The following is a 27,768-nucleotide window of genomic DNA, read 5'->3' on the forward strand; positions in this document are numbered from 1 at the left end:
GTGTTCAGGGATTTTTTTTTTTTTTTAGGAGAAAGAATGTGTTAGAGCAGTACTTTGATAATGAGATTTTTTTTTTACCCTGTGTTTCAAAGTCTGAAGAGGATCACTATGTATTTGTTACCTAATGGTTGGCTATTTAATTTTAGCTCATATAGAGAATATTTAAGCCTTTAAAGTGACAAGATCATAGAAACAGAAAAATGTCTGATCTTGGCTCTGGTTATGTTTCTAAGCAATTCCATTTTGTTCATAGGATGGTACAGACTGTGAGAATTTCCAGGAGTTTTTATCTTTAAATGGACATCTTCTTGGACGACAGCCATTTCCTAATATTGTACAACTGGGCCTCTGTGAACTGGAAACTTCAGAGGTTTATCGGCAAGCTAAGCTGCAGGCTAAGCAGGAGGTCGATAACGGAATGCTTTACCTGGAGTGGGTGTAAGTAGGTTAGGAGAGAAACCAGAGGGAGCAGAGCACTGACTATGTCATTATTTCTCAGGTAGCGAATACATTCACTCCAGGAAGATTTAACTACTTTGGAAAGGGCTCGAACTTTTAATAAGCATTCTTTCTTATTGAAAAGTTCTAGAAAAGTAACCATATGTTTTCAAAGAGTCCGTTGAAATAGATGCTTGCCTATAAGTTGACTTTTGACAAGTCATCCTAAATATTGGTATAAATGCTTTACTTATTGTAATACATTGTAGTAGCGAAGAGCATTGTTTTTGAAGCTACAAACCTAGGTTTGTGACTCAGTTCTGGAACCTAAGAGTTTCGTGATGTTTGAACAAGTTACAGGTTACTTTCCTTTCTCATACGTCAAGTAGTGATAACAAACTTTTAAGTTCTATTTTGGTAACGATTTAAATGAGATTAGATATAAAGTGATGAGTACTTTGCCTGGCATACAGCCCTTATTGGGCTTCCCTGGTAGCTCAGCTGGTAAAGAATCCATCTGCAAGGCAGGAGACCCAGGGTTGATCCCTGGGTAAGGAAGATCGCCTGGAGAAGCAAATGGCTACCGACTCCAGTATTCTTCCTTGGAGACTTCCATGGACAGAGGAGCCTGGTGGGCTCTGGCTCTAGATTGCCTGGGCTTGACTGCCTAGCTCTTGTTGTTTTTCAGTTGTGTATTATTAGAAGAGAGTTACTCAGCTTCTCTTGCCTAGTGGTACTATTTCATAGCATTATTGTGAGGATTAAATGAATGTGGTTGTATATGTAAACATAAATATGTAGGTTGCTTAGAACAGTACTTAGATCTTAGAAAGTGCTCCATGAATGTTAGTAGTTGTTAAGAATAAATAGCATTTAGTATTTTGCCTGGTTTATATAGTTGGTATAATATATACAGTCGTGTCTTAGTGACAAATAGAATTGTAATACTTTGTAATTATGAGAATTGTCTCATAATCAGATGGGCATAGATTTAGTTCTTCTCTTTTGAATTGTTGAGTTTGTTATTATTTTTTCTTTTTTTTTTCTCATTTTATCAGCTGTATTTCAACCCTCTGATGGTTAGTCATTCATAGCTGTATCATTGTTTTTCCCTTTTTTTCTGGCTCAGTGGCTTGTGAGATCCCAGTTCCCTGACCAAGGGTGGAATCCGTGTCCCCTACAGTGGAAGCATGGAGTCCTAACCACTGGACTGCCAGCGAATTCCCTTTATAGCTGTATTTTTGAATTAATAAATTGATTGATTATTTTTGGTTGTGCTGGGTCTTCGTTGCTGCATGACTTTTCTCTAGTTGCAATGTACGGGCTTCTCATTGTGGTAGCTTCTTGTTATGGAGCATGGGCTCTCGGGTGCACACGCTTCAGTTGCTGCGGCTCTGGGGCTCTAGAGCTTAGACTCAGTAACTGTTGCACAGGCTTAGTTGCTCCACAGCATGTGGGATATTCTGGGTCAGGTATTGAGCCCATGTCTCATGTATTGGCAGGTGAGTTCTTTACTACTGAGCTACCGGGTAAGCCTTAACTGGGTTTGACCAGGTCATGTTCAAAGAACCTTTATTTTTCAGTACTAGAAAGCTTTTCTGTTCTTTCTGTAGAAAGTTTAGGTTCGTATAAACTAAATTTAACTAACTTTCAGCTTTCAAAGAAATCATTTATTCATAGATTCATTTGTTATTTAATACTTATTGGCTATATGTGCATCATGTGCATCATTGGGGCTGGTCAGTTTCCGAATTTTGAGAAATTGAGTAGATAGATAGTGGGAAGTAATTTCTTAATCTTATTCTCTAAACTTTGCTGGTAACTTACCTGTTTATCCTCTGGATTCTCATCACTCTAGTTTTTGTAGCTTGTTTTTGTCACTTTTAGTGAAGTTTAATACTTCCTAGGCAAGATTTAAGTCTGATTTACCTTTATGTCCCCTTTGGTCTGTTTTGTGTGTGACACTTGCTTAGACTAGGTATCGTTACTTACATTTACATATGAGGAAAAGGAAACTTATTAGCTTACATTATTTGTGTACGTTTACACGTCCAATAAGTAGTAGAACTAGGGTGGCCTTTTAGGTTTATCTGACTCCTAACCTTTGACTCTTCTAGATGATACCATTTAACATACTTACTCATAGTGACTGGTGTGTGTGTGTGTAATTCAGACACTGTTCTAATACTTTCCCCATTTTAAGTATATGCATTACATTCCTTTACCCTTTAGCCCTGTAAAATAATATATATAGTAGTGGAATAGTATTTAGTAGATTAAGATACAATGAAAATAACATTTATTTTTTTCCTCTATATCTGAATAATTAAAGAGCAGTTTTAAAGTTCACATCATAATAGTGGGTGTAATGTCATATTTTAGTTAGGGAATGAGCTTCCTTTTGGTATAGCTCTTTGCTTTTAAAAAAGATGGAGATTTTTTGAGGTTTTTCCTTTCATGATGTTTTCTCTGCACATGTTGTTATTAATGTATCAGAAGAAAATAAGTGGCCGTGCATTTGATTAACTAGATATTTATAACACATGATAGGTTGCTTAATATAAGGTAACTTTTAAAATGCTGCTTTCTGCTCTGCTTTTTTACTTCAGGTGATCTCTGCTGTCATTTACATGTTGGTAATGTAAGAATTTTGTATTTTTTGGAGCATAACTGTGTTAAAAGAGTTTATTATGGAAAGAAAATAATTACTTTTACTCTTACTTATTTGCTTTCTGTTCATTTTTTCCTTATATTTAGAAACAAAAAAAACATGAAGAACCTCTCCCGCTTGGTTGTCCGCCCCCATACAGATGCTGTTTACCATGCTTGCTTTTCTGAAGATGGTCAAAGAATAGCTTCTTGTGGAGCTGATAAAACTTTACAGGTAAACCTCTCTCTTGAGAAAAATTGAGTCATGTACCTAATACTGGGTGTATTTTTTTTTTTTTTTTTTCTTTTTTGGCCATGCCACATGGCTTGTGGGATCTTAGTTTCCCAACCAAGAATTGAACCTGGGCTCTGGCAGTGAAAGTGCTGAGTCCTAACCATTAGACTGCCAGGGAATTCCTGTGTGCATATTAGAGTGTATTTCAATTCTGAAACTCAAGAAGATTACACATTAGGAGTAGAGAAATGTTCAGATCTCTTGAACATCTTATGAAAGGTTTCTCTGTAGATTTAAAAGATATGGTGGTGTGTTTTCCTAATTCTAAACTTGCCAAGTGTTGTAGAAGTGCCTTTTACCTTAGCATTCAGTTGCTGTCACCCATGTGCCAGCTAAGGGTAATGAGGAAATGATCACTGTTAAAGGACATAAGGATGTCATAGTGCAGTGAACAGGGCTCTGATTAAAAAATGCTGATTAAATAAAATACCTATTTTATCACAGGCTTGGGAAAATTTCTGACTAAAAAGGAATTGGACTAGACTATTTCCTAAGGTGCTTGAAGGTGCTTTCTTTAATTTCTCATTTGTTTTCAGACAGCATGATTAAGTGCTTTTCTTTAAATTGGTATTGAACCTTTTGATTTTGAGAGAAACAAAAATTAGTTTTAAAACACTTAAATTTAAGATTACAAAGGACTTCCCTGGTGGTCTAGTGGCTGAGACTCCACATTCTTAGTGCAGGAGGCTGAGGTTTGATCCCTGGTTAGGTAGCTAGATCCCACAAGCTGCAACTAAGAGTTCCTATGCTACAACTAAAAAAGATCCCACATGCCGCAAGTAAGACTTGATGCAGCCAAATAAATAAATAATATTAAGAAAAATTAAGATTGCAAGGCTATGATTGTAAGCCTGCCTTCTATATGTGTACTTGATTACCACTTTCATTAATCTGGCTTTTGAGCCACAGAAAGCATATTGAATGATTTGTTTTCTGTTGATTGTTAAGAATTTGCTAAGCTGTTTTCAAGAACTGAAGCTATCCTGTCAGTTCTTTTTATTGATGTTATAAACATTTAACAAGGGACAATTTTCTTTTTTATGTTAAGGCATACGAATTCTGACAAATTTTGATTTTTTTGGATTGATATTGCCAAGGTTTACTTCTCTTGCAAAATACTAGTGATTAAGATCTTTTAAAGAAATATTTTTTATTGAATGATGACCCATGGATAAGCAGTTATAATTCAGTTCAATCGCTCAGTCGTGTCTGACTCTTTGCGACCCCATGAACCGCAGCACGCCAGGCCTCCCTGTCCATCACCAACTCCCGGAGTTTACCCAAACTCATGTCCATTGAGTCAGTGATGCCATCTAACCATTCATCCTCTGTTGTCCCCTTCTCCTCCTGCCTTCAATCTTTCCCAACATTAGGGTCTTTTCAAATGAGTCAGCTTTTCGCATCAGGTGGCCAAAATACTGAAGTTTCAGCTTCAATATCAGTCCTTCCAATGCAGTTATAGTAAGAAGATTTTATTGTTGTGTGTATAGGTATTCAAAGCTGAAACAGGAGAGAAACTTATAGAAATCAAGGCTCATGAGGATGAAGTACTTTGCTGTGCGTTCTCTGCAGATGACAGATTTATAGCAACCTGCTCAGTGGATAAAAAAGTAAAGGTATGGAAATATTTTCCTCTTGAGTTGTAACTACCATAGAATTTATTTTCTTTTTCTGTTACTGAGAGACTAGAATAAGTTGGGTTAAAGGACTCTTGCCTGTTGATCTACTAACTTGAGGCCAACCAGTTTTTATCCATTATAAATTAATGCTGTCTAAAATTTTTGATTTATAAGCACCAGCAAAAATTCCTAGGTTGATCAGCCCATGATATTTATCAGGCAGCTGGGAAAAACAATTTCAAATTGATGAATTTGCCTGCCATTTATTGATAAGTCTGTGAGTTAAATATCAGTTGAAATCTCTGAGTGTATTGTGATCAGAAGTGTTGTTGCACAAAATTATTGTCTGAGATTGATTCCTGTTGTAAAATATATAATCTGTGAAATGCACCCCAGATTTTTTATCTTTTTGAACTGTCTTGTATTCAGTGCAAAACGAGATAAGTAAACGTACTAATAATCAGGTTACTAGTCTACAAATAGTAAATAGAGAAAAGAAAACCCACAGAGTGATTTTTACCTTTAATTATTCTTTTTTTGTCTCTTATTCCTAAATTTGGCTTTAAGCCAGAGCATTTATGTGGAATTTAACAGAACCTGAAGTCTAGAGGAATTTGATAAACGGAGGGAAATCATCATTGTAGGCTTTTTTCCAAAAGGGGTGTGAAGTGCTGAATCTGGATAGGTAGAGTGGGCCTTAGTGGACCTGGGAGCATGAAAGTGACTTGAAAGTTTTCCTGAAGTTTGCGCCTACTTGAAGAGGACCTTGGAGTGTCCAGGAAAAATCTACTTCTTGATAGATTGGATTCTCTACCTGGCTTTACAGCCAACCAGTTAGTTTACTTTGTAGCCTCTACTCTGAGTCAGACTTGGAGTTGGCCATTCTGTGCTGTTCTAGAGTCAGAGCTATGTGGCTCAAGTTTCTGTTTGTAGGAAATTTAAAGCAGAGGCTGAAATATTTATTGAAGAATTTTGAAATAAACTCTTTGGACCTCTGGGGAGTGCTTTGAGAGGATAAAACAAAATGCTATGGAAGGGACATTAGTACTTCTAATAGTCCAAAGCCCAGTAAAGAATCACTAGGTAATTTATTTTTTTTGTTTCTTCAATGGAACAGATTACTTTCATAGTAACTATGAAGAAGACTACTTGAGAACTTAACATTGCCTGAGGATTTATACTATACACTTTCTCATATTACATTATCCTTTTCTCACTACACCTTGATAAATGTTGATCCCATTTTACAGATGAAGAAGCAAGTTCAGAGATGAAGTCACTTGCCCAGGCTCATATTAACTAATACCTAGTAGAACCAGGATTGAAAGCTAGGTTTCCCTGAGACTCTAAAGCCTTTATTTTTTCTTTCCACGGACTCATCTGCTTTTACTTACTTATTAGTACCTTGAAGTCAGGAGAACACTTGTCAAGTTCTTTGTCATCTGACACCATGAATTGTGGAAGACGGGTGCAGGTATCCCTGTTTTACAGAGAGGGGAGCTGAGATGCAGGTACATTAAGGGCTTGACTAGGTGCACCCAACTTAGAAATGGTAGAGCTGGGCCTTGGACTGGCTGTGATTGATTTTTCTGATCTGAAGTCCATTATCCTATCCCCTTTATAACACTTTTCTGCCCGCTGTCATTCATTTGAACATGTGAAATCTTGCCCTTGAAAAATGTAATGTTTTGTGAAACCGAGTCTCCCACATTGCAGGCAGACGCTTTAACCTCTGAGCCACCAGGGAAGCCCCAATGTTTTGTGTTACTTGCAGGTAATTAAAAAAAAAAAAATTCTGGCAAAATGCTGACATTTTAGGGAAGGGGGATGTATTCATTAGCATCATGTCTGACTGGGAAAACCTGGCAGACAGGATGGATAACATCTGCAAAACAGCACATTTGCTTTGCTTCTCTATTTTCCCTTTGAAAATAAGGTACTTATAAACTTTATTCTCTCTATTCTCTTCAGATTTGGAATTCAATGACTGGGGAACTAGTGCGTATCTATGATGAGCATTCAGAGCAAGTCAATTGCTGCCACTTCACCAACAACAGTAATCACCTTCTCTTAGCCACTGGTTCAAATGACTACTTCCTTAAAGTAAGTGTGAATGAGAATCATATAGATAAATTTGATAGATACATCAGAACATCTCCTTTGATTTATTTTTTCATACATTATGTTAATCAAGGATCTTTTGGTTATAGGGATAGAAACTTTCATATTAGTTTAAGCAACAACAGCGAAAAGGATACTAGTGGCTCTTGAAACTGGAAAGTTTGGAAGGAGCCTGTTTTCAGGCATAGCTGATTCCAGATGCCTAAACTACAGTCTCAGGCTCTTAAACTCCTCCATCTCTGGATCCTGTTTCCCTTTGGTTGATTCAGGCGTCTTCTATCTGTGTGGCAGGAAGTATGGGTATCCTTAGCTCCAGGTGTGCATGGTTACTACAGCTCATAATCACAGAGTAAGGGCCCGTAGTTCTCCCATAGAGAAAACTGTGTTGTACAATATATCCTTGTAGCTTATTTTATACGTGATAGTTTGTACCTCTTAGTCCCCTGCCACTATCGTGCCCTCCCTTCCTTCTCCCCACTGGTGACCACTAGCTTGTTCTCTATATCTGTAGTCTGTTTCTTTTTTGTTATATTCACTAGTTTTTTATATTTTGTAGATTCCACATATAAGTAATATCATACAGTATTTGTCTTTCTCTGACTTAATTAAAATTAGTGCTTCTCAAGATGGAAAATTGTTTGGGATAGATATACAACAAATATCTGTGAATAACTTTTGACGTTTCCTTTTAACGTTTTGTAGGATGAGAAAGTTCATATTTCCCTTTTTTAAATATAGACAAAATTCTCTAAGATGTGGAAAGTGGTTATTGGTTGGTCAACCATTTTGATTAAGGACAAGTTTTACTTTAAGACCTGTCATTCCACACCTGCATTTCCATGAGGTCTGTTAGAACTTACTTCTTGTGCTTTTTGAACTGAGAGAAATCAATGAAAAGATGTAAATCTGAAGTTTCCCCCATGTAACTTGTGTTATCTGCAGATTTGGGTTTATCTAGGACCAGGATTAAAGGAGCCGGGGGATGGAGATGGACATAAAGATCAGGACTTACCTCATTTATTGATTATTTCCAAAGGATTTTTACCAAAGTTAATTTTGGGAGATAAAGGATTTCTCCTTTGTGTAACCTAGGTAGCATAAATCACCAGAGATGACTGTTGCCTTTTGTTTACATTTTTTATACTTTTCAAACATACCCCAAAGGAGAAAGAATAATCATGAACTCTGTGGTGTCCATTGTCTAGCTCCAACAATTATCAGCATTTTGCCAATCATATTTTATTCCCCTACCACCTCCCATTTTTCTTTGGACTAAGCATTTTATAGCAAATCCCATCATTTCACTCAGAATACTTCGGCATGTATCTCTCAGGTATAAAACATAAATAACATGTCATTATCATACCTAGCATAATAAACAATTTCCTAGTATACCTGGTCCATATTCATTTTTTTCTTACTAGTCTCAAAACATATCTTTCTACCATAGATTTGGGCTTCCCAAGGTGGTGCTAGTGGTAAAGAATCTGCATCCCAGTGTTAGAGATGTAAGAGATGTAGGTTCGATCCCTGGGTTGAGAAGATCCTCTGGAGAAGGAGATGGCGACCTACTTTAGTCAGAACCCAAACTTCAAGTGGCATTTGGTTGATAGGTCTCTTAAGACACTTTTATTCTATAAACGTTCTCCTTCTTGCTACCTCTTTTTTTACACCACTGATTTGTTAGAGAAATTGAGTCTGTTTTCCTGTGGCATGTCCCACATTCTGAATTTGGTGGACTGCTTCCAGGAAGGGTTGTTTAACTTGCTGTTCTGATCCATTATGTTTGCTGTCAGATGAGTGTATGTCTATCTTTATGGTCTTTGTATTTTTGAATCATTTTTTAGAGTTTTAACAGATTTTAGCCTAGTTAGTAGACTCAAGGTTTGTATTGGGAAATCTTAGCAATGACCATTTATAGAGTTGGATAACTTAGCATCTCAAAAAATTACAAATAAAATGTAATTTATTTTACATATTAATTATTATAGAGCAGAATAAAAAAATAATTTCAAACTGCTTTGTTAAAAAGAAGCAATGGCTAGTTTAGTGCTCAGATGAAAGCCTAGGTAAGTCTTCAAGTCCCTTAGATTTAGGTGCTGATCTAAGGGCTGCCCCATTGCTTGTTAATCACATGCTCACCTTTATGTTTGACACCTTTGTCAAACTGAATTGAACATATTCTTATAACTGGAAAAGCTTAATTGGGAGGGAAGGAAGAACTTTACATGATTTCTAACTTTTTGCCATTCAGTGGTAATTTTTCAATTATCTTTTTACCTTTCTCAAATAGCTCTGGGATCTGAATCAAGAAGAATGTCGAAATACCATGTTTGGCCACACAAATTCAGTCAGTCACTGCAGATTTTCACCAGATGATCAGGTTTTGGCTAGTTGTTCAGCTGATGGAACATTAAAGGTATGCTTTTGTTCATTGTTAAAGTGGGTTTTGCATAACTGTATTATCTTATAATTGGGTTATGGAAATAGGTTTCTGTTTTTCACATTGCTACAGAAAGCTTCTTCCTTCACCTTCCAGGAGCATTTTTAATGTAACTGTAATTCCTTGTCATAATGATTGTTTATTAATGGTTTACTACCCTGTGCTTTAAAGTTCATATAATTGAAATTTTTTAGTTTTTTTTAGAAATGCATTTATTTATTAATATTTATTTTTGGCTGTGTTGGGTCTTTGTTGCTTGTCGGACTTTTCTCTAGTTTTGGCAAGTGGGGGCTACTCTCTAGTTAGAGTGTGTGGGCTTCTCATTGCAGTGGCTTCTCTTCTCTTCCTAGAGCATGGGTTCTAGGGCATGGGGAATTCAGCAGTTGCAGCACCTGGGCTCAGCAGTTGCAGCTCTTGAACTCTAGAGTGCAGGCTCAGTAGTTGTGGCACATGGGCTTAGTTGCTCCACAGCATGTGGGATCTTCCAGGATCAAGGATTGAACCCTCATCTCCTGCATTGGTAGGTGGATTCTTTACCACTGAGCCACTAGGGAAGCCCAAGTTCTTTAATTTTTAAGCATTATATTTAATTTATGATTTTATAAAACCTTTTGAGCTCTATAGTATCAAGTTTGTAAAGTTCTTGCTTTTATTTATCATTCACTTATTCTGTTTTTTATGTTCCTGTATTCCTGTTTTTGAGAAATTATGGAGGGAAAGTCAGAGCTAGGAAAAAAAAAATTAATTCAGCCTCCTGAAATTTATAGTGTTTAAAAAAACTAAATTTTTTAATTCTCCATCTTCTCAATAAGATCCTAGTGCCACTTTCTTTGCCATTTCCTGTCTCTGCTGTTATTCTGGTCTTCCTTTCATGTTGAATCCAGTCCTTCTTTGACTTCCTCATCTCCCTCCCATGCTGTAGTGTTTGCTCTGGTTCATGGTGTCAGACCCTCATGTCTCATAGCAACCTTCTCTGGTATATTTCCATCTCTCTTTATCCCAATACATAGCTGCTAGATGAACTTTCTACCTCTATTTTCATCTTGCCTTTTTTAGCTGGAACATGAAAGTACCAAATTCTAAATTTTATAAACCCAGGCTCATCAGACACACCTCTAAGGCTCTTCACCTTCATCATTCTTATCTCTATTCCTATTCAATACATTAATTGTCACTTCTGGGCAAGATAATTTTGGGCTCTTATTTCAGCTACTATCCCTATATATGTGTTTCATTAGTGTTTTTTGGAATTTTTTTTTTTGCCTCCAGTTCACTTGTCTATAGTTTTTGATGACCCTCAACTTTAAACAATAAATGCAAAGCCTTCTTCAGAAAGTGTTCTCTTATAACATCCATCCATCTGGTTGTGCGGAGAAGGCAATGGCAACCCACTCCAGTACTCTTGCCTGGAAAATCCCATGGACAGAAGAGCCTGGTAGGTTGCAGTCCATGGGGTCGCGAAGAGTCGGACATGACTGAGCGACTTCACTTTCACTTTTCACTTTCATGCATTGGAGAAGGAAATGACAACCCACTCCAGTGTTCTTGCCTGGAGAATCTCAGGGACGGGGGAGCCTGGTGGGCTGCCGTCCATGGGGTCGCACAGAGTCGGACATGACTGAAGCGACTTAGCAGCAGCAGCAGCATCTGGTTGTGAGAATATATATACATATCTATCTACCTGTATCTGTATGTATATATGGAAAGTGCTTGATCTTCTGATTTCCGCTTGTAAATTAAAAACAAAAAAGATCTATTTTTTAAAAATTTTTGGCTGTGTCGGGTCTTCATTGCTGCATGGGCTTTTTCTCTAGCTGTGGGGGCTAGAGAGTGGGGGCTTCTTTCTAGTTGCAGTGTGCAGGCTTCTCATTACTGTGGCTTCTCTTGTTGCAGAGCATGGGCTCTAGGCGTACAGGCTTCAGTAATTGCAGCACATGGGCTCAGTAGTTGTGGCTCCCAGGATCTAAAGCATAGGCTCAGTGGTTGTAGCCCATTCGCTTAGCTGCTCTGTGGCATGTGGGATCTTCCTGGACTAAGGATTGAACCCATGTCTCCTGCACTGGCGGGGGTATTCTTCACCACTGAGCCACCAGGGGAGCCCTCCACTTATAAATTTGTTGTACGGTCCAGTTCAGTTATTTTTCATGTGTCTTCTGTTTCTTTGATAAGGTTAAATATAGGTTTATGACCTGCAGAGACCTTGTCATCTTGTTGTAACTCTCTGAAGTTCATTGTACACAGTTGTACTCAAAACATGTGCTCAGTAAATTTTCTTGGCATGTACCTCTTCCAGGGAAATACTTGAACCCACCAGGCTCTGGTTTGCTTGTTAGAATCTCTAGAGATTTGTTAATGCTACTAGGGTGACTTTTAAGTTACAGCAAGCTAAACTCTCTTGATGCTGATCCTTTGGTTGAATCTTTAAACTCTCTTTGTTGACTGAGGATATCTCATTTTTGTATAGATTACTTCAGGGCATCTAGGGGTTTTCTGGGTAGAACGTTACTTTATAGAGTTTCCTAGCATTTAGTAGATGTTGGGAGCATTCTTAGAACATTCAGGTAAATGGATTTGGCCTCTGTGACATGTTCTCTAAATAACAAATATCTGTGTCTTCTTTGGGATGATCCATGTCAGAGGAGATTTTTCAGAGGCCCAGTGAAGGCAATGGTCTTCTGAAAGATTGTTTCAGTCTTATGAGTTTTTGGTTTTTACTTAGAGAATGACTTCAGAAGTCATTCTCTATCTCAAGGCAGGTTCTCCTTTTATCTCCATTGCTAATTCCAAGTTCTGGGAAGATTCCATTATTATTAGGTTGCTTAATGTTGAAGAAAGTTATGAAACCAGGCCATTTATCTGTCTAACAATTTCAATTTGTACAACTCAACTAGGCCTTCTTGGCTGCCAAGTAATGGTTTGTTCCCTGAATCGAATTCACCATAGTGCCTTTTCCAAACCTTTCTTGTTGTTCTTAAGCTCCCAACGCTGTCATTATATCTCTTTCATTCTATGGAGATAACTTTACCTCATACCTATTCAGAAGGTTGACACCACCCAAGAGCTACCCATCATGAACTCCCTCAGAAATTGCCATAAAAGACTCTACATGCTACATGCTAAGATGCTTCAGTTGTGTCTGACTTTTTGTGACCCTGTGGGCCATAGCCTGCCAGGCTCCTCTGTCCATGGGAATCTCCAGGCAAAAATACTGGAGTGGGCTAGAGTGCCATGGAATACTGGAGTGCCATGTCCTCCTTCAGGGGATCTTCCCCAACCTAGGGATCCATCCTGTGTCTCTTATGTCTTCTGCATTGGCAGGAGAGTTCTTTACCTCTAGCGCCACCTGGGAAGTAAAAGGCTCTACTGCACTTCTTTTTTTCTCATCTCCATGCTCAGGAAGTCCTCTACTTGTGCCTGCTGTTTCATTTTTCCTTCTTCCTCTGACACCTTGCCCCATTGGTTATTTCTGTGTTGCATTTTCAGTTTTTCTTTTCTTTTGAACCCCTTTCCACAGCTTACAGATGTTCTTGGGCCTTGCTAAGCATTATAAAACCAAAAAAGTAAAAACCCTTTGATTCTTCCTTGATTGTGTTATCCTCTGAAAATTTCAGTTTTTCTTTCTGACTAGACCTTAAAGTCACCTACACTTGCCTCCACTTCCTGACTACTCGTTTACTGCTTAACCCTTTTTCAGCCTGATTCTGTCCTCTATGTATTCCCTTGAAGAGTAAAATCCAGTTTATTTCATCGTCATTCTTTTTGATGAAAAATATAATGCTCTTTGGATGAGTGTGGGATCCAGTATTTTTCTTTATCCAATTTTTATTCTTTTCCTTGTTGTCACACTCCTGTTGACCACCTGTGTTTCCTTTTTGAAACTCCTCATTTGACATCAGTGTTTTCTTCTTTCTTCTTCTGTCTCTCTTGCTGTGCTGTGCTTAGTTGCTCAGTTGTGTCTGACTCTTTGTGACCCTGTGGGCTGCAGCCCACTGGGCTCCTCTATCCATGTGGAGTCTCCAGGAAAGAATACTGGAGTGGGTTGCTATGCCTTCCTCCAGGGGATCTTCCCAACCCAGGGATCAAACCCAGGTCTCCTGCATTGCAGGCGGATCCTTTACCGTCAGAGCCACCAGGGAAGCCTATCTCTCTTACCCCTTTAACTTTTTCTTTCCCATTAAAATATGGCCGTTCCTCAAGCATCTAGTCTTGACTACCACCTTCATCACCTTTTCTCCCTTCCATGTCAGCCAGTCTCATGGCTTTATCCCCTCTCTCATGTGAGTGTGTTTCACATGTGTTCTGTCCAGCCCTCGTTTCTCTTATGTGCTTATGTCCTGCGTTTTTAACTGTCTGCTCATTTGCTGTCACTTAGATAATATGCTGTGCCTCAAATTCACTGTGCTCCAAACTGAACTCTTCATTTTTTCTTCCCCAAACTGACCTACTTTTTATGGTTCCTGTATGTTTTCATGGTTTTGATTAGATCGGTGTTCAGGATTTACATCATCCTGACTGATCACAGTTGGGCCATGTAGTATATGATGATTTTTTTTTTTTCGCCTCCTTTCTCATTACAATACTTTGTTCTCTTTGGGATTAAATGTGTTGCACAGTTAACAGTGTTGTTTTGTGTTTTCATTTGCTTATTTTTTTAAATGTGCTTATCACTCATTCATCTTCAAGCTATTCCTTGTCTAAGTTGCTTCTTAAATAATTCAGTTTTTTGATTTGACGTTTTCTTTTCTTAGAATTAACTTTCTTAGAGGCTTCTGTCTTGTTCCATTGTGACTGGTTGAGACTGTTTATCCCCAGTGTTCAGCTGCCATCCCTGTATCTCCCTTTACTACCATCCTGCGATCCGCCTGCTTTTCTCTTGAGTTGAAACCCTCGTTTCCTGAATTTATTGGTTTATTCTCAGCGTGGTGGAAAATCTCCCCTAACTTTCTAAGAAAGAATCTCTGAGAGGAAATTTTTGAGACCATATCTGTCTAAAAGTGCCTTTATTCTAGCTTCATATTTAATTGATATTTTTGATTGCATATAGAAGGAAATAATTTTTTTCTTAGAATTTTGGAGACATTGCTCCCTTGTCTTTGAACTCCCAAAGTTTCTCTTGAGATGTTTGAAGCCATTCTGATTCGTATGTGATCTATTTTCCTGGTCTCGAAACTTTTAAGATCTCTATAAAATTCTCAGTGCTTCTCTTTTTAGAACTTTCATGACAATATGCCTTAGTGTGGGTTTGTCTTTGTTTATTGTTCTTGGCACTTGGTAGCCTCTTTCAATCTGGAAATTCATGTCCTTCAGTTCTGGAGGTTTTCTTTTTTTTTTTTAAATAAATTTATTTATTTTAGTTGGGGGCTAATTACTTTACAACATTGTAGTAGTTTTTGCCATACATTGACATGAATCAGCCATGGGTTTACATGTGTTCCCCTTCCTGGACCCCCCTCCCCCCTCCCCCCTCCCTCCCCATCCCATCCCTCTGGGTCATCCTGTTGCCCCAGCCCTGAGCATTTGTCTCATGCATCGAACATGGAATGGTGTTCTGTTTCACATATGATAATATACATGTTTCAATGCTATTCTCCCAGAATGTCCCACCCTCACCTTCTCCCTCAGAGTCCATAAGACTGTTCTATGCATCTGTGTCTCTTAGTCTGTCTCGCATATAGGGTTATCGTTACCATCTTTCAAATTCCATATATATGCATTAGTATACTGTATTGGTGTTTTTCTTTCTGGCTTACTTCATGGAGGTTTTCTTTAATCATTTGATTTATTCTCATCTAGTTTCTTTTTCTAGAATGTCTGTCTGTTTGGGATGTTTTCTTATTTTTCTCCCCTCATCCATTCGTCCTACTTCTTGGAAAATTTATTTAGCTTTATTTTTGTCTCCTCCTATTTTGTTTAAAATTTCTGCTATCATATTTTTAAGTGTACCCGTTCTTTTTTTAAATGTTTTTAAATAATGTTTAATTTTATAAGAGAGTATTCAAAATATGCCTAGAGAGAAAAATTCTCTTTACTCCTGTTACATGTGGATTTTGGGAGGGTATGGAGGTGAGTATATGTATTCTATCTGCAAAACCCAGTTTTGTTTCGCTAACACTATTGTCTCTTATCACCTATGCTTGAAACATGGGAATAATCTGTTTTTTCTCTTAAAATGTATTTACTGATTATTTATTGAGTACTTACTTTGTGGCAGATTCTGTACTAGACATTTGGTTTTTAAACACTTTTGAAAAAAAGCATATTTCCTCGCCTGAAGTTGTTCAGGGTCTAGTGAGGAGAAAACTAAGTCATAGACATGAAGATGGTAAAAGTGTGTGTCAGGGGGCTCAGAGGAGGCAAGGTTCTGTGCGGGAGCATGTAGACCCTTGCTGCTGCTCCCACACTGCCCTGTTCTCCCTTTTCATTGTCTCTGCTTTCCCATTTTGTACCTTCACTAATGATGACCCCTTAGCCTAAACTCCTGGGTATCATTTTGGTATTGAAATTGTGTCCATCTTAAGTTGGTGTAAAGAGGCTGATCTTCAGGCAGGAGAGTGAGGAGGTAAAAAGTGTTTCCTCAAGCCCACAGGTTTGGTAAAGCATTTCCACTGTGTTGTGTGTTTCCCTTTCAAATGACTCATCTGACATCTTGTGATTTTATTTTTTTAAAGGGGAGCATATTTTTTAAAAGTCTTCATTGAATTTGTTACAATATTGCTTCTGTTTTATGTTTTGGTTTTTTGGCCCCAGGGCAGGTAGGTCTTAGCTCCCCAACCAGGGATTGTATCCACACCCCCTGTATTGGAAGGCGAAATCTTAAACCACCGGACTGCCAGGAAAGTCCCGTTAGTCATTTATGTGCTTGTCTTACCTCCTTTACTGGCCTCTAAACTCCTCAAGAGTAGTGTCTGTATCTGATTCATTTATATAATCTCAAAGTGACTCACATCATGTGAGCAATATGTTAAACCTTTACCGTGTCCCTTCAGATTGAATTAAGACTTCTCGAAACTCAAAAACATTTTAAAAGTATTCAGGGACAGGATTCTGATTTTGATGGTTAGTATCAAATAAGACTGTGGAGCACAGAGCACTAGCAGCAGGGGGACAGACATTACTGCACTCTCGGTGAGAACTGCTGTGTTTGTGGCAGCTTTCCCACAGAGCTATTAAGCCAGTGTCGTTGGCTGGTTTGCACTGATACAGTGATGTGCAGTAAGTAGACGTCCTGCAAAATGATGCTGGATAACAGCATTTCAAGGTCAATGTCTTGTAAAGCTTTTATTTTCCAAGATGATGGAGAACTGTAAAATTATTTCTTGCCCCAAATGGCTCTGTAATCATCTAAGTGTTTTATAGTGTATCATGTTGATAAACATGTGTTTTTCAGGCCCTGATGATAAACTGTTTCAAAATGTGAGTTTTATTTAAAAATTGCCATTTAAACCACACAAGGGCCAGGGTGCACGTGGGCCTTGGATACAGGGCAGTGACTAGCTCAGAATGAAATTCAGGTGTTTATTTGGTCCCTCAACATGTGGAATTCCATCACTCCTTGGATAGAAGCTGAAGTCAGGCCCACATGCAAAAGATGTAGTGAAATTGGGTTGTGTTAGTTTTCTTTGTCTTCCTTAAATCAAGGCAGTGATTGCTTTTGTTTTTCATGTTAAGAGGGAAACCGTGTGATTTCTGACATAATCTGGCTGATGTGACTGAAGCTTCTGGCACTGGAGTTTAGATTTTCTCTCTTTAGTGTCAAGAAGGGCTAACAATACTTCAGAAGTCTCTTTTGGTTCATCCCGTTTATCTGAAGTTATTGCATAGGGAAAGATTTTGGATTTGGCTGTATTTCTAGTGTATATAATCTTTAAACTTGAGAGATTTAAACGTGTGTGCTAAGTCACTTCAGTCGTGTCCAACTCTTTGCGACCCCATGGGCTGTAGCCCACCAGGCTCCTCTGTCTATGGGATTTCCCAGGCAAGAATACTGGAGTGGGTTGCCATTTCCTTCTCCAGGGGATTTTCCTGATCCAGGGATCAAACTTGTATCTACTCTGTCTTCTACAGTGCAGTCAGATTCTATACCCACTGAGTCATTGGGGAAGCTTGTGTCTGGCCAATCAAATCTGGTTTTACTCTTGGAGATGTGCTTGGGAAGCTGAGTTGAAGCCTGAGAAGCAGCTTTTTGTTTGTTTGTTTTGTTTTAAATCCTTGTCCTCGACCAACCCTCAGTCTCTGTGTATGGCAGCCGTTATCATTCTGTGAAGCTGGGACACTGCACAAGGCCAAGGGGAGTGAAGATGGATTAAAAAGTAGTTAAAATTATTTTTTTTTGGCTGTGTCAGGTCTTTGTTGCTGTACAAAGGCTTTCTCTAGTTGCGGGGAGTGGGGCTACTCTTTGTTGTGATGTGTGGGGTTCTCATTGAAGTGGCTTCTGTTGTTGCTGGAGCACAGGCTCTAGGGCACTTGGGCTTCAGTAGTTGTGACTCGTGGGCTCTAGAGCACAGGCTCAATATTTGTGCACAGGCTTAGTTGCTCCACAGCATGTGGAACTTCCCAGACCAGGGATCGAACCCGTGTCCCCTGCATTGGAAGGTGGATTGTTAACCACTGGACTACCAGGAAAGTCCAAGATAGATCTTTTTTGAAGCCCTTTGTCTTTCGGGCTGCTCAGGTGGCTTTGCTAGTAAGTGAGATTTGGTCTCTTGTCTCCCACTCCTCAGGATCCAGTTGTTTTATTAGAGACCCACCAAGTGCACAAGGTATCGTGCTTCCTTTCAGCATAGCTTTGTTTTGTATTTTCAGGGACTTCCTTATATCTCTGGATGCTCTGCTAGATTGTAGCTCAGCTTGGACTGGGTCCTGTGTGTAACGTCCATGCTGTGCATCCAGTAGACTGTGAGGCACGCCTCGTGCCTGGCCCAGCAGAGGGCAGCAGTGGCAAGTCGTGAGTCACACCTTCCTTCCTCCTTCTACACTCATCCTTGCTGTCAACACCTAATCTTTAGCCTCCTCCACACCATGCAAGGCTCTTTTAACATTTTATATAGTTTTACATTCTTTTTGGGCAGCGCTTTTAATTTTTTTTTTTCTTTTTAGGAAGGTGCTGAATGAAACTGGAATACTTAATTTAAAAGCCTTATAGAAAGTTATGCATAATGAAAAATAATTCATTAAGTGAACTTGAATAATTTGTGTGACATTTAATCCAGGTGGAATGCTAGAGGTGTGACTTGAATCAAAACAAACTTAAAACATTTTTTTATTTTGGAAATTTGAAGCTTTGGGACGTGAAATCCGCAAACGAGAGGAAAAGCATTAATGTGAAGCAGTTCTTCCTGAATTCAGAGGAGCCTCAGGAGGATCTGGAAGTGATAGTGAAATGCTGTTCGTGGTCTGCTGATGGTGCTAGGATAATGGTGGCCGCAAAAAATAAAGTCTTTGTAAGTACTGGTATTTTAAAAAGCCAAATTTAGTCTAATTTAAAGAAACTTGAAACACCTATTGATTGTTGCATTTTACACTGTTTATTGACATAAAGTATAGCTGAACATTTTGGGGGCAGATGCCCTAACCTCCTGTAGTTCTTAGAACTATGCTTCAGGGAGTGTCCATAGGCCCTGTGAGAAAAGGTCTCCATGGTCAAAACAGGTTTGGAAATGTTATGTATTACTTTCCCCTATTAGAGGTACTTTCCCCCCTTTAGGGTATACTAACATGTAATATTTGTTGACTCTAGAAGTCCTACAATAAAGAAACAGTTTATGTTGTTTACAACCTGTATCTCAAATTGATCTAAAACATAGATGGAATGCTGGCTGCATCACTTACCCCTCTTCCCCCTGCAATTTGAAATACATTGGTTTAGGTGACTTTCAGAGTACTTTCTTTCCCTTAAAATTTTATGATGTGGTGACTGATAGAAATACTTATCAACACCTGAAGTTTGTAAAATTTCTGTGAAGTAAATGAGGAAGATATGCAAAAAAAGGTAAATGCCTAGGAAATGCCTTGTTTTTTCAGTTCTTGTAACAGTTTACCTTTGTAGTATTCAGAGTGCTCTCATATAGAATTTCTTTTGATGTAACTGCCCAAAGGACACAGCACATTGCAGTAGCTCTGTGGGCGTAATGTGTCCAAAGTTACACTGTGATTTGGAGAGCCAGGTCTGATTTAGGGCCCAATGCCATTACATCTTGATGGTCATTTTAAAAACTTAATGAGCAATCTTCGATCACAATTTTATTTTATTTTCAGCTTTATTGAGGTATGATTGACAAAATTGTAAAATATTTAAAGTGTATATAACATGATGATTTGATGTATGTATATATTGTGAGGGCTTTCCTGGTGGCTCAGTGGTAAAGAATCTGCCTACCAATGCAGCAGACCCAGGAGACCCGGGTTCAGTCCCTGGGTTGGGAAGATCCCCTGGAGAAAGAAATGGCAACCCGCTCTAGTATTCTTGCCTGGAAAATCCCATAGATAGAGGAGCCTGGTGGGCTACAGTCCTTGGGGTCGCGGAAGAGTTGAGTGTTACTTAGCGACTAAACAACAACCACATTCGTTGTGAAGGGATTACTCTCATTGAGCTAATTAACATATTGTCACCTTACATATTTGTCTGCCTTTCTTCCTCCCTCCCTTTAAGATGCTAACATTTTACTCTCTTTTACAGCATAATATCACCTATAATCACCATGTTATACATTAGATCCACAGACCTTATTTATCTTGTAACTAAAAGTTAGTATCCTTTTGTCAACCTTTCCCTATTTCTCCCACCCAAGAGATTCCAGTTTTAATGAACACAATTGAAGCATACATACAGTTGTATAAAAACTAATGGAGAGACCATTTATATTATTATTATTGATCTAGTAGTTATGACCCTTGGATCTTGGTTGCTTATAGGTTTTCACCCCCTTAGCAGGAAACCAAAGAGAAATATATCCTTTTGTCTTAAGTTTGTTAAAGTCTATAAACACAGAAAGGAACCTTGAATTTACAAGATGTGAAGATTTGTAAAATTTGCCATTTTAGCTATTTTAAAATACACAGTTCAGTGGCATTCATTATATTCACAATGTTGTATGTGCATCTATCACCATTTTTCCAAAACTTGTTCATCAAACAGAAACACTGTAACCAATAAGTAGTAACTCCATCTTCATCCCCTGGTAACCTCTAAACTATGAATTTACCTTTTCTAGATATTTCGTATAAGCGGAGTCGTACTATATTGGTCTTTTTGTGTCTGGCTCGTTTCATTTAGTGTAACATTTTCAGGATTCATTCATGTTGTAGCATGTGTTAAATTTCATTTCTTTTTATGACTGAATAATAATCTTATATGGATATGCCATGTTTTGTTTATCTATTTATTTATTGTTGGGTTGTTTTCACCTTTTGGTTATTGTGAATAATGCCACAAGAACACTGGTGTACAAGTATGTGTGTGAGCCCCTGCTTTCAGTTCTTCTGTATATATGTCTAGGAGCAGAATTTCTGGGTCGTATGGTAATTTAATTCTGGGCTTTTGATGAACCACCAGACTTTTCCATAGTGGCTGTATAATTTTCTGTTCCCACTAGCAGTGTACAAGGATTCCAATTTCTTCACATCCTTGCTAACACTTGTTTTTTTCCACTCTGAAAAAATTATAACTATCATATTCAGTGTGAAGTGGCACCACATTATAGTTTGGTTTGCATTCCCCTAATGACTGATGGTGTTGAGTAAAATTTGAACATTTAAAATATCTGTTCTAGTGAAAGAGGAAAATAATTTTATATTGAGTGAAATGCTTTCCTGTTTTAAAAATCTGTAGGCCAGCTCTGTACTTTACTGTGGTAAAACAAAGCTACCCTAAGATCACCCTTAACGACACTTAGATTCCAGTTTCTTACTCTTGGTCTCTGTATTCTTTTCCTCTCTTTCTTTTCAACTCTTTTGTGTTATTAGCCCACTCTTGTTATTATGTCTTTTCTTTTTGTTACCCAATAATTGGGACATTTTCATTATAGGGGACTGGAATGCAAAAGTAGGAAGTCAAGAAATGCCTGGAGTAACAGGCAAATTTGACCTTGGAGTACAGAATGAAGCAGGACAAAGGATAACAGTTCTGCCAAGAGAACACACTGGTCATAGCAAACACCCTCTTCCAACAACACGAGAGAAGACTCTACACATGGACATCACCATACGGTCAACACTGAAATCAGATTGATTATATCATTTGCAGCCAAAGATGGAGAAGCTCTAGACAGTCAGCAAAAACAAGACCAGGAGCTAAGTGTGGCTCAGATCATGAACTCCTTATTGCCAAATTCAGACTTAAATTGAAGAAAGTGGGGAAAACCACTAGACCATTCAGGGATGACCTAAATCAAATCCCTTATGATTATACAGTGGAAGTGAGAAATAGATTTAAGGGACTAGATCTGATAGAGTGCCTGATGAACTATGGATGGAAGTTTGTGACATTGTACAGGAGACAGGGAGCAAGACCATCCCCAAGAAAAAGAAATACAAAAAAACAAAAGGGTTGTCTGAGGAGGCCTTACAAATAGCTGTGAAAAGAAGAGAGGCGAAAGGCAAAGGAGAAAAGGAAAGATATACCCATCTGAATGCAGAGTTCCAAAGAATAGCAAGGAGAGATAAGAAAGCTTTCCTCAGCGATCAATGCAAAGAAATAGAGGAAAACAATAGGATGGGAAAGACTAGAAATCTCTTCAAGAAAATTAGAGATACCAAGGGAACATTTCATGCAAAGATGGATCAATAAAGGACAGAAATGGTATGGACCTAACAAGCAGAAGATATTAAGAAGAAGTAGCAAGAATACACAGAACAACTGTACAAAAAAGATCTTCATGACCCAGATAATCGCGAAGGTGTGATCACTCACACTCACCTAGATAGAGCTGGACATCCTGGAATGTGAAGTCAGGTGGGCCTTAGGAAGCATCACTATGAACAAAGCTAGTGGAGGTGATGGAATTCCAGTTGAACTATTTTCAAACCCTAAAAGATGATGCTGTGAAAGTGCTACACTCAATATGTCAGCAAATTTGGAAAACTCAGCAGTGGCCACAGGACTGGAAAAGGTCAGTTTTCATTCCAATCCCAAAGAAAGGCAATGCCAAAGGATGTTCAAACTACCGCACAATTGCACTCATATCACACACTAGTAAAGTAATGCTTAATATTCTCCAAGCCAGGCTTCAGCAATACATGAACTGTGAACTTCCAGATGTTCAAGCTGGTTTTAGAAAAGGCAGAGGAACCAGAGATCAAATTGCCAACATCTGCTGGATCATCGAAAAAGCAAGAGAGTTCCAAAAAAACATCTATTTGTGCTTTGTTGACTATGCCAAAGCCTTTGACTGTGTGGATCACAATAAACTGTGGAAAATTCTAAAAGAGATGGGAATACCAGACCACCTGACCTGCCTCTTGAGAAACCTGTATGCAGGTCAGGAAGCAACAGTTAGAACTGGACACGGAACAACAGACTGGTTCCAAATAGGAAAAGGAGTATGTCAAGGCTGTATATTGTCACCCTGCTTATTTCAGTTATATGCAGAGTACATCATGAGAAACGCTGGGCTGGAAGAAACACAAGCTGGAATCAAGATTGCGGGGAGAAATGTCAATCACCTCAGATATGCAGATGACACCACCCTTATGGCAGAAAGTGAAGAAGAACTAAAGAGCCTCCTGATGAAAGTGAGAGAGGAGAGTGAAAAAGTTGGCTTAAAGCTCAACATTTAGAAAACTAATATGGCATCCGGTCCCATCACTTCATGGCAAATAGATGGGGAAACAGTGTAAACAGTGGCTGACTTTATTTTTCTGGGCTCCAAAATCACTGCAGATGGTCATTGCAGCCATGAAATTAAAAGGCGCTCCTTGGAAGGAAAGTTATGACCAACCTAGACAGCATATTAAAAAGCAGAGACGTTACTTTGCCAACAAACGTCTGTCTCGTTAAGGCTATGGTTTTTCCAGTGGTCATGTATGGATGTGAGAGTTGGACTATAAAGAAAGCTGAGCACCGAAGAATTGATGCTTTTGAACTGTGGTGTTGGAGAAGACTCTTGAGAGTCCCTTGGACTGCAAGGAGATCCAACCAGTCCATCCTAAAGGAGATCAGTCCTGGGTGTTCATTGGAAGGACTGATGTTGAAGCTGAAACTCCAGTACTTTGGCCACCTGATGCGGAGAGCTGACTCATTAGAAAAGACCCTGATGCTGGGAAGGATTGAGGGCAGGAGGAGAAGGGGACGACAGGGGATGAGATGGTTGGATGGCATCATCGACTCGATGGACATGGGTTTGGGTGGACTCGGAGAGTTGATGATGGACAGGGAGGCCTGGTGTGCTGCAGTTCATGGGGTCACAAAGAGTCGGAAGCAACTGAGCAACTGAACTGAATTGGGACAACTGCCTATTCTGTATTTGAAAAATTTCCTTTATCAGTCTTAGCCACTAATTCTTTTTTTTTTTTAATTTATTTACTTTTTAATTGAAGGATAATTGCTTTACAGAATTTTGTTGTTTTCTGTGAAACCTCAACATGAATCAGCCATAGGGTATACATATATCCCCTTCCTGTTGAACCTCCCTCCTGTCTCCCTCCCCATCCCACCCCTCTATCAGCCACTAATTCTTAAGAACAACTTGTCCTGGGAAGCATTTTAAGTATGAGTTCCTGTCCTTAATTGTTGGCCCCTGACGCTGTGCTGCTTACCACCTACGTATGTTCACAGGGCTGTGCATTCACAAAACGTTTTCATGGTTCCCACTGAAAATTCTTTTTTTCCTTCCTGAAGACTGTGCCTTGGTCTTAAGTCATTATATGGTATATTGGTATAAACATATTTATCATTTGGCAAAACTTTGGATGAGTATGTGTGCATGCGTGCTAAGTCACTTCAGTTGTGTCCAACTCTTTGCGAGCCTAAGGACCCACCAGGCTCCTCTGTCCATGGGATTCTTCAGGCAAGAATACTGGTGTAGGCAGCCACGCCTTCCTCCAGGGAACCTTCCTGACCCAGGGATCGAACCATGTTTCTCCTGCATTGGCAGATGGGTTCTTTAACCACTAGCGCCACATTCAGCATTTGAAAATCTTTCAGAAATTGAAATGAAGTTTAAATTACTCAAATTTGAATAGCTTTTTTTTTTGGTTCAAAAATGGGAAAATGACTGATAATGAGCTCTGAAAAGAAATAGAAATGATTGAACTATTTCATTTTAGCAAGCCTCTGCTCTGTATTATTTTGATCATCTTCATTTATGAGCATGCATTTTCCCCTTTGAATAAACAAGCGTTAAGAAGAACTGTTCTGTATATTAATTTGGCTAGTCTATTTGTGTATTCACAAAGGTTTTATTTCTCCCTAAGCTTGCTTGAGAGATCATCTATGATAAGTTTTCTTTATAGGAAACAGATTTCAGGATAAGCAGTATTTAAAAACTATATATATATTAATTTATATGTTTTTTATGACTAATTATGTCAGTTACCAGTAGTTGTTTTTTCTTTAGGACTTGTACTCTATGTTTGAAACGAGAGTGTATTCTTTTGGAAATAAATTTAGTTTCACTTTGGGTATAGCAGATATTTTAAAATATCTTACTTTTATAGACATCATTCTGTTTTATGTTGACAGCTTTTTGACATTCACACCAGTGTCCTGTTGGCAGAAATCCACACGGGCCATCATAGCACTGTCCAGTACTGTGACTTCTCCCCCCACAACCATTTGGCAGTGGTGGGTTTGTCCCAGTACTCTGTGGAGGTGAGTAGTTGAATTTACTCTGAAGTCTGGGTCTCCAGGGGTACAAGGATGACAAAGAATGCGTTGCTTAAACCATTGACTTTTGAGAATGTTTGCTTGAGAAATCATAAGAGTGTTTTCTTCATAGCATAATGGCTTCTAGCTTTAGGATATTAAGCCACATTGATAGCTTCAGTACTTTAGCGGTGATTGAAGACTTGGCTTGACAGTATGACAGAGAATGACAGGCAGTATCATTCACTAAGCATTTACTGAATGGTCAGTATGTGCTAAGATCTGGGGAAAACAATGGAATGACCACTGGTTTCCTAAGCAGGAACATGGCATCTCTTAAATGTGGGCATAGACTCTTCTGTAAAAGAGATGATGAGAAATGAGTCCAGTACAGATTTCTTAGATCACTGAGAAAGGTAAGATGGAAGTTAAATTTTGAATTGGTTAATCTAGGATTTTCATTGCTAAGTACTAATGAATAAAATGATTTCTTATTTATAATTTTGCCCTTAACCTGATAGATTTTATTGTACTCAGTGTCTGTATCCAGTGTCTGTATCTAGAAGAATTCTACTCAAATGGGCTGCTAATATTAATTTTTTCAAAAACAGTGAGTTTCGTGATTTTTTTCCTCCAAAGATAGATTAGTTTTTCCAATCTTTGTTACTATTCATTCCTTAAGTAACTCTTACCACCAAGTAATGGAAGCCCTTGTGCTTGCAGCCCAAGAAGATAGGTATGGGCCTTTATTTGGAAAACAGGGAAATTCATTTGGTTCACAGTCTCCCTTCGAAGGAAGCTTGACTCCGGCAAGCATTTCTTTAGTGTTCCATGCCTGTTCCAGCGATTTTTAGTGGGTTTTCCAACCTTGCTCTAATACATGAAGGTGTGGCTGGAGAGTGGCTGAGCTGTAGTCCTTCAGCATGAAGATACAGATTAAGATGGGAGTGAGTGGATGAGCTCTGTTCCTCCTAATTCTGAGTACAGCAGTGCAGCTAACACTGAAGACCTTCCCAGTGAGAATCTTCCCCTTGAGTGTGAATGGGCTCCAGTCCCATTTGCAGCAATGGTTAGGAGTAGGTGCTGTGGGCTGTGTTCTCTTCAGCAGAGACCTTGAATTGAAAGATTCAGAGCTACTAGGAGCTCTTGCACCTTACCTGTAGATCCTCAAGGTAGGTGTGATTGGAAGTTTCCTCTTCCTGGATATTAGGGGTGAAGGAACAACTCTTCTTTTGCCCTTTCCATCACTTCTAAAATCCTCATCCTCTGTTGTTCTTAAAAAATCTCCAAGGAGCATTGTCTTTCTTTTTTGAAATGTAGGCACTTACTTGGTTTTGAAGGCTGTGAACGACAGAAATGATGAGAGAGAGCAAGAAGGGAAGAGAGGAAGGATTTTCAAGTGAGATTTTTCAGTTGTGGAACCCTTTTCATTTCTGGCCTTTAGCTCTGTATGTCCCAGCTTGGACTCTTGAGATAAGGCAGAAAAAATTTCCTGTAACTAATTTGTAATTATAGAACTCACTGATTGAAAACCACTGGGCATGTGATGAAGTACTTGTTTTGTCCATGCTAGTTCTAAAGTCATAAAGTAGGGTCTGTAATTCAGAGTGTAATGAGAGGAACTCAGGCACATATGGTACTTCATTAGACTGGAATATATTTTTGAGTAATTTGCAGCAAAACTCAGGACAAAATGCAGCCAGCCAGGCTAGAGACAGACATTAACAATTTGTAACAAGCACGAATAACAAGAGACAAGTATACATGTACAATTAGTACATTCATTTGTTGTAGGGTTTTGCAGTCATTTGAAATGAAGATTAGATAACAGTGGAGAATAGTCAGAATATGAAAGCCACTTAATGCTCATCCTATTATTTTTTAGATTGATTTTTAAAAATAGGTAAAATGTTTATATGATTCCAAATCAAAGCTTTATAATAAGTTTTATTCAGGGAAGTCTGACTTTCATCCCTATCCCTTCCACTCTGGTCCCCACCTTCTGAAGGTAACCATTTTTGTCTTAGCATCCTGATGTTTCTTTTTGCATGTATAAGCAGATATCTATATGTATAATATAGCCATATATATCCATCTATTATATATATCACACTGTACCTAATACTATACTCACATGTTTATTTTTCATCTCACTTATTATAGTTTGCATATATATAGTATTTACAAATATATATACACATACACACTTCTGCAAAAACGTATATACTGTTCTTTGTAACATACGCTATAGACTAGTCATTGTCAGAGTGTTTTTCTCATTACTTTTTTAACAGTTGCATATTATCCCATTTTATGATTAATGAGGTTTATTTAGTCAGTTCCTTACTGATGGTCATTTGGGATTTTGCTGTTAAAAACAACTGATGCAGTGAATAATCCACAC

The 27,768-nt window shown here is 38.5% G+C and overlaps 1 protein-coding gene across 3 annotated transcripts in view; it reads left to right on the top strand.

The window, feature by feature from the left end:
* Positions 1 to 27,768, top strand: part of APAF1 (apoptotic peptidase activating factor 1) — a 108,391-nt gene that overhangs the window by 26,453 nt on the left and 54,170 nt on the right. For all 3 annotated transcript variants that reach the window (XM_081595394.1, XM_081595395.1, XM_081595396.1), the window contains 7 exons: positions 254 to 438; positions 3,196 to 3,322; positions 4,873 to 4,998; positions 6,973 to 7,104; positions 9,416 to 9,541; positions 18,844 to 19,005; positions 25,242 to 25,370. In XM_081595394.1, coding sequence (XP_081451520.1) covers positions 254 to 438; positions 3,196 to 3,322; positions 4,873 to 4,998; positions 6,973 to 7,104; positions 9,416 to 9,541; positions 18,844 to 19,005; positions 25,242 to 25,370 — 987 coding nt within the window. The remainder of the gene's footprint in view (positions 1 to 253; positions 439 to 3,195; positions 3,323 to 4,872; positions 4,999 to 6,972; positions 7,105 to 9,415; positions 9,542 to 18,843; positions 19,006 to 25,241; positions 25,371 to 27,768) is intronic.

This window comes from Giraffa tippelskirchi, chromosome 4 (genome assembly GCF_054371585.1).
Source record: "Giraffa tippelskirchi isolate mGirTip1 chromosome 4, T2T-mGirTip1v1.2.pri, whole genome shotgun sequence".
NCBI lineage: Eukaryota > Metazoa > Chordata > Mammalia > Artiodactyla > Giraffidae > Giraffa > Giraffa tippelskirchi.